This window comes from Hipposideros armiger, unplaced genomic scaffold, assembly GCF_001890085.2.
Source record: "Hipposideros armiger isolate ML-2016 unplaced genomic scaffold, ASM189008v1 scaffold_258, whole genome shotgun sequence".
In the NCBI taxonomy this organism is placed as follows: Eukaryota; Metazoa; Chordata; class Mammalia; order Chiroptera; family Hipposideridae; genus Hipposideros; species Hipposideros armiger.
The window spans coordinates 275,480-283,004 of NW_017731608.1; the positions used below are offsets into that span (position 1 = coordinate 275,480).

At 51.5% G+C, this 7,525-nt stretch overlaps 1 protein-coding gene across 4 annotated transcripts in view; it reads left to right on the forward strand.

Moving 5' to 3' along the window:
• Positions 1 to 2,528: 2,528 nt before the first annotated feature.
• The window catches only part of SLC35C1 (solute carrier family 35 member C1), a 7,568-nt gene continuing 2,571 nt past the window's right edge, over positions 2,529 to 7,525 (forward strand). The window contains exons 1-2 of one of the 4 annotated variants that reach the window (XM_019656306.1): positions 2,529 to 3,641; positions 4,947 to 5,473. In XM_019656306.1, the coding sequence (XP_019511851.1) occupies positions 4,978 to 5,473 (496 nt within the window). In that variant the 5' untranslated portion in view covers positions 2,529 to 3,641; positions 4,947 to 4,977. The other 3 variants (XM_019656307.1, XM_019656308.1, XM_019656305.1) reach the window with 3 other exon arrangements.

Below are 7,525 nucleotides of genomic sequence, written 5' to 3' on the forward strand. Positions count from 1 at the left end.
GGTTCGAGTCAGCCCGAGCTGAGCAGCCGTGAGCTGCCAACAGGTGGCGGGATGGCTCAGCTAAAAAAAAATAAATAAATAAAAAATAAATAAATAAATAAAATAAAATGGAGTTCTCAGGCCCTGTTGGTACAGATTTCTGTCCCCTACACCTGGGAAGTTAGTTCTGTTCACCCATTCTGGTAGAAATCATCTTCTGCCATCATTAGTGGCTCCCAGCCCAGGCAAGGAAATAGGACTACACCCATAAAGGGCTCTACTCCCTGGCTTATTACATCCTTCCACCGGCCACACCAAGTTCACATACTGGGTAATTAATTACTCTTGAAAAAATCTACAACTTCACCCTTCGTGAACGGTTTAAACAATTAGCATTCCTTACGAAAAATTCAAAAGCAGCTTGCACCTAGTGCACAACTCCTGAGGCCTTACATCCCCTCATTCCCTCCTTTCCCTTTCCCTCATAAAGAACAAAAAGGATTGAAATCTGTGAAGTTTAATGTACTGGCCTATTACAACCTTAATGCAAAGGAGTGAAGCTAATGGTGGAATTTCAGGTACAATGTAAGGGGAGAGGTTGGAGGGGGCAGGCATACACTTTGGTCTGCCAGCCGGAGGAGAGCCCAGACCATGCCCCACACACCCAGCATGGACTACCCCTGTTCTCTCTCAGTGAAGTGCATCTGCCTATATACAGTATATATTTCTTCCCTAGGGGCTCAAGGTGGCAACACATTCATCACATAAATTAATTCCTGTTAATGTGCCAAGGAGAAGGGCCCTTTCAGGGATCCAGGGACTCTCAGAGACAAGCTTGCCCTGTTTATCATTAAATTATTTGTCGGGTGGCCAGTTAGCTCAGTTGGTTTTGAGCACAGTGAGAGAAGAGACTCGAGTAGGCATTGCTCTTCATAAACTCAAACCAACAGCCTTCCAAGTTGGGCCCTGGAAGGAGGCTCTCCAAGCAGGGTTCAGATGACTGGCTCAGTCCTTTTAAGTCTTTCCTTCCCCAAAGGAATAATTTGATCCCTAAGGTGACAAAGTGACCAGATGGCAACCTCCACCTGAAAAAAAGCCCATAACTAGGAAGCAGAAGTGCTATCCCTAGAGAAATGGGAAACGTGGGCATCACAGAGTGAGGACCAGAGGGCTGGTGGAAGAGGACAGGGCCTGGGGCTGCTGGACATTGCTTATTTCCCATGACTCCTCCAGGCCCCCATAGCCCACCAGGGGCTGTGTTAATCTCAGGCAAGGGTTTATGCAGTGAACATGTGAGACTGTAAATGTACTCCTTAGGTTTTATCTTTAATTAAGGAACTTCCAAATGGACACAAAAGTGAGAAGACTCTGCTGATAATGTAAGGGTGAAATTTGGTAAATCAATAATGTAATTAGACTTAGTGAGTCTGCAGTTTGACCCACCATGATATTCAGCTATTTCCTCTTTGTTTCTCCCCTCACTGAGTAACTGAAAAACTCTGTTCCCTTTCTCAAGGCCAACCATACCTCTTTAATTAACAACATCCTGAACTGGAAAAAGCAATTTCTTTTCTTTTTTTTTAAATTTTATTGGGGAACAGCCATGGTCATTGGTTACACATTGCTTTCACGCTACAATAACATAGTTGACTCTTTTAGGGAGGGTGCAGCTCACAGTGGCCCATGCGGGGACAGAACCGGCAATCTTGGTGTTATCAGCACCATGCTCAAACCAACTGAGCTAACTGGTCACCCCGGAAAGAACAATTTCTTAATCCTCAAGCACCCGGACACTGGAATCCAATTTACAACTCCCTTGCGGTATTTACTAATGAGTGACACATTTAATTCCCAGGCCACTATGGCTGAGTCTGAGTCCAGAGTCCGGAGATAATATTATCTTAAAACGGACCAGATCCCAGGAAGTGATGTCAGCCCTCGGACCTGCCTAACCGATTCTCCCTTTCCTTTGTACCTACAAAAACCTTCTGACTGGTGTAGGAACGGGGAGGTGGCCTCTGGACAGGAATCCGCCAGCATTCTGAATAAACCTGCTTTTCTTTCCACCTACCATATCTCTCGATTTTTAACTTTTGCAAGCAGCAGGCAGCCGAACCTTAGAACAGTATCAATAACCCCAGGTAACTAGGCCCAGCTTCAACAATTATCAAGATTTTGCCTATCTTGTTTTATCTATTGACCTTTTTATTCCCTTTTTGGTAAATATTCTGAGTATTTTAAAGCAAATCTCAAACATCTTGCCAGTCAATTAAATGGTACTAATTAAATGGTGTTTGAAATATAACAAACAGATGGTAGTCTCTACTTTCAACCATACCAGCTAGAATTTTGAATATGGAGGTTGAGACCCGCTGGTATAGTCAAGCCTCCTAGATTTACAATGATGTTACTGGGGAAATGACGTTGAAACCTCTGCTCTTGTCTTCTTGAAGGAAAGATTTCAATCAAGATACAGAAACTTGTGCAGCAAGAACACAGAAGTTTATTAGTAAAAGAAAGTACACTCCAAGACACAGAGTGGGCTGACCCAAGGGAGGGAAGCAGCCTCACCTTACATTGCAGGAAAGCTTTTATTTCTAAGGGTGGAATTGCCTTCCCCTCTCCCCTCTCTTATCTCTCTTTCTTCGCCAGGTGCCTAGTCCTCTGGCATTTAGCAATGCATTTCTTTGATTCAGGGGCATGTGTAATCATATCCTTTTGATTTAGGAGCATGAGTAAACATATCCTCTTGGTTTGGGGAGATGTGTTTACACATACCTTTGGGGTACATGAAAACCTGGAGTCCTGTTGGGTGGTATTGGTGACAAACAGGATGGGTTCCCCCTTCTCTGTTTTTTAACAACATATCTCTTTGATTTAGAGGTATGTGTAAGCAAGGAGTCCTGCTAGGCAGCTGTCAGGGGTCTTGACCCAAGTAGGAGCCTCAGCAATGGGCTTTCTAACAGGAGCTAAATTTCTCCTCCTGCTCATTTCTATCTATCTACCTACTCTATCAAAGAGAATTCAGAAGTGAGCCACACAACGATGGTGCTTGAGCGGGAACAAGGCAGAAGTGGGCTCTCTCGGCTGCCTGGTGAGTGACGGGCCGGGCTGGTGACCAACTTCCCAGGCTCGGTCCCTGATGGGGGACTGAGGACTATCCACTCACTGCCAGCAGAAAGAACCCGAGCCGTTACCCACACACACTTCTGGAAGCGCAGGTCGGATGCGCGACCCGCAAGAGATGCAGCCGGATTCCGGGACGTGCAAGCTTCGGTAACTGGAGCTGGGGATTCGGGGAACCTGGCCGGAGCCGGGTACCGGGGGTGTTGGGGTGCCTGTGGAAAGAAGAGGGGGCCTGCTCCCGCGACCCTGGATAACCCGGGCCTGAAGGCAGGCTGGGGCCCAGGTCGCCCCGCCGCCACCCCTGGGCCCCATGGGGTGAGCTGGCCAGTGAGGCTGGCGGGGCGCCAATGCCCGGGAACAGGAAGTAGTCTCCCTCGGGCGCGGCCCGGGGCAAGACGCTGCAGGTGCTGTGCTGCAGGTGTTGCACCTAGTGGCGCGGACCGACAGCCAACGCAGAGGACAGAGGGAGCGCGGGGTCGGTCGTCTTCGCGGTCCCGGGACGCCAGCCAGAGGGTCGGAGCTTGCGGCTGGGCTAGGTGTGGGGCAGGGGTTTTGCCAGCGGGAGGGAGACGGGGAGAGGATGCTGCATTGAAGTTCGAATCCGGCCGCCGGGAGGGAGTCGATTGCGAGGACCAGCGGACAGATTGAGGTCCGGCAGGGGCGGTGTGGCCTCTGTCCTCTGGGAACGCTGCCGGGAATCTCCGGTTTGGAAGAGAGGGGGGCGGTGAAAATGGGTGGAAGGAGGAAACTGCAACAAGGCTTGGGAAGAGTGAGCTGGGGCTATAGGAGGACAGGGCTGGCGCGGGAGGGTGTCTAGACGCAGAGGGACGCGGGGCGGTGCAGAGGAAGCTCAGTCCTGCAGATGAGCCCAGTAGCGTGAGTTAACCTCTGGAGGCAACAGAGCTAGCGGAGTTTATAGGAAAGGAGCCGAGGCTCAAGCACCCACGGGAACCTACTGCAGCTGCCGAAACACACACACACACACACACACACACACACACACACACACACACACGCCATCAGCCGGCCGCGAGTGCACAAGGGCTGAGAGGTGACCCGGGTCCCAACACGAGTCTGATTTTGAAGGCTGATTCTCTGCGGCTATGGCTTTAAGAGTGACGCTGAGCGTGCGGGCTCTTTAAGGAAGGGGTCGGAGGCGTGTCAGGAAATGAGTCCTGAGCCCGCCTCGCCGGAGGAGCGGCCTCGGATGTCCGGAGGTTCCCGGGCTGAGCTGGAGCCGGCGCCCAAGAAGGCCTCGCGCCAAGGGCTAACGCCAGGCTGGTCTTCTCCTGCGTCCTTCAGCCCTTCCCCCTTCCCTAAGCACCTCTGACATCCCCTGCACCCCCTTTTCCAGACCCCCCCGCACGCCCTTACTCTGTTCAGCTCCCTGCAGACCTACCCCTCTATCCCTGCAAACCCATCTTCCGTATCTGCCCATGCCTTCCTCTCTCTGCACCATTTCCCCATGCTGTCCTCTGCTCTTTTCTAGCACCTTCGTCCTGCATCCCTGCTCCCTCTTCTTCCATTTCTCTACCCTCCTTTCTCCCTGCGACCCCTCCCTGCTAGGCTCCAGCCTCTTCTCCCCTGACAGATTATTTGCCTGTTCGCAGACTCCTCTCTGTGTCTCATCTCATGAGCCCTCTCAGGGTGGTAGCAGGTTGTGGGGATCACCCCAAAGCAGAACCTCTCCAAGTGGACGGTGGAGAGGCCTCTAGCCCACCCCAGACCGGTGTCAGTTGAGGGCTGTGGCTTGCCGAAGGCAGAAGTGAGCTCACTGCCCTGTAGTCCAGGAAATCGGTTCTGACTGTAGGGTGACCCAGCACCTTTGCTACCATGAACAGGGCCCCTCTGAAGCGCTCCAGGATCCTGCACATGGCACTGATGGGGGCTTCCGACCCCTCTGGTGAGGCAGAGGCCAGCGAGAAGAACCCCTTTCTGCTTCGGGCACTGCAGATCACACTGGTAGTCTCTCTCTACTGGGTCATCTCCATCTCCATGGTGTTTCTTAACAAGTACCTGCTGGACAGCCCCTCCCTGCTGCTGGACACCCCCATCTTCGTCACCTTCTACCAGTGCCTGGTGACCACGCTGCTGTGCAAGGGCCTCAGCATGCTGGCTGCCTGTTGCCCTGGTACCATGGACTTTCCCACCCTGCGCCTGGACCTCAAGGTAGCCCGCAGCATCTTGCCCCTGTCGGTGGTCTTCATTGGCATGATCACCTTCAATAACCTCTGCCTGAAGTACGTGGGTGTGGCCTTCTACAACGTGGGCCGCTCTCTCACCACCGTCTTCAATGTGCTGCTCTCCTACCTGCTGCTTAAGCAGACCACCTCCTTCTACGCCTTGCTCACCTGCAGCATCATCATCGGTGAGTGGCCAGCCAGGGCCATGGGGCGGGACAAAGGGGGCATAAGGAAATCCTAAGGAACAACTCTGCCAAGCATCTTTGGACTTTATCTGTTCCACCTCACTTGATGCCGCAGTAATATGAGGAAGAGCCTGCGGCCCAGAGAGAGCAAATAATTTGTTTGAGGTCACCCAGCAATTTAGGGGCCCAGCTAGGGCCCCTCGTACAAGGTGGGATTATAATTTCTATTCCATAGAGGGTAAACCAAGGCACAGAGAGGTTAAGTAATTTGTCCAAAAGCACACAGCTAATAGGTGGCAGAGCTGGGATCTGATCTCAAGCAATCAGGCTCCATACTCTTGACAACTATACTCTATTGCTACTCAAGAGCTCAAGTGCTCTTGACTCCCCATGCAGTGCTCTTTCTAGAGGACAATAAATATTCTGTCACCCTGACTTTGCAGGCTCACTATAATGGCTCAGACCATGGCAAGAGATATGCTTTAGCTGTCTTCACAGACTTGAGCCTCAGAAAATAACAATTATTGATGGGGACATTGTGTTAATCATTTCTCATATAGCATCTCATTGTTTCCCCCAGAAGACCCTGGGTGGTGGTATCACCGTGATCATCTCTATCCAAACAAGAAAAGTGAGACTTAGCGAGGTTAAGCTACTTGCCCAGGGTCACACAGCTAGGGGGTAGCCAGGCTGAGGTGCAAACACGGACAGGCCTGGCCTTCTAACCACGCTCCTCTGTTCTTGTCCTCTGGAAGTTAAACCTGCAGTATCCAGCACAGTAGTTACTGGCCATGTATCTATTTCAATTTAAGTTACAGCAGGTCCTCAGATAACACCGTTTCAGTATACCATTGATGAGATGCCTAGGAACTTGAACCTACGCATGTTAAGTAACTCAAATTAAATGGCATTTTGAAAATTTAGTTCCTCAGTTACATGTATTGTAACCTGATCCTGTAGCCACATTTCTAGTGCTCAGTAGCCACATGTGGCCAGTAGCAGCTGTACTGGACAGCACAGATAGAGAACATTGGTTGTTTATTGCAGCACACTGGGTAAGAGTGCCCCCAGCATCCCCCACCCCTCCTGGGGCTCTGTCATCCAGGAATGTGATCTTTCTTTGAACGTGTTCAGCTTTTTCCTGGTGCTGTAAAGTTCATCTTGGTTGACCTACATACATATTCTTAGCTGGTGTCTCCGAGTCCCAGGCCACAGTACACTGGTTTGCGGGGGAGGGGTTCATCCCATGCCACCTGTCCTAGAAATTGTTCCCCTTGTTGAGCAACTGCTGGATCCAAGGCTGGGGGTGACGGGGGGAGAAAGGTGGAGGTTAGAGTGGAAGGAGCTGCCAAGACCCCTGGTAGATCTCTCTCAGCTGCCTCCCCTTCCTTTCACCTTTTTCCAGATGCCCCAGGGATCTCCACTTCAGTCCTGTAGACCTTGGGTGTGTGTTTGGGGGGCGGGGTGCTCTTGGTTGGAGAATTTGCATGCAGGAAGGTGACATCACTAGGGAAACAGGGCCCAGGTCTGAAAAGTAATCAAAGTAGCTGATGGTGAGATAGCTTCTGAGAAGGTGCATTCACTGGCCAGCCTGATGGGGCCGAGGCTGAGGAGGCTGGTGCTCCCTGCTGGCCTAACCTGGCCCCTCCGCAATGTTCCCCCTTCCTTGCTCCTTGTGGAAGAACATGGGTAACAAGTGACTACTCCAGGCCTCCTCCCTGCACCCCAGGTCACATGGTACCTTTCAAAGCTCCATCTGGCTGAGAGTCCCTCTGGGGTCTGGAACCTTGAGGTGGCAGCCCCTCCTGGACTCAGAAGGTAACCAGCAGGAAGCTGGGAGCGCCCCACACCCCCAGAACAGGTCTGTCGGTAACCTGTTTGCAAAGGCTCTGCTCTGCCAAGAAAGAGAATGCTGGGAGGGAATCCCTACAATTAGTAGTAGGTGCCTTGTCTCCCTTAATCTTCACAACCATCTCCAGGACAACTTCTTTCTTCCTTCCTTCCTTCCTTCCTTCCTTCCTTCCTTCCTTCCTTCCTTCCTTCCTTCCTCCC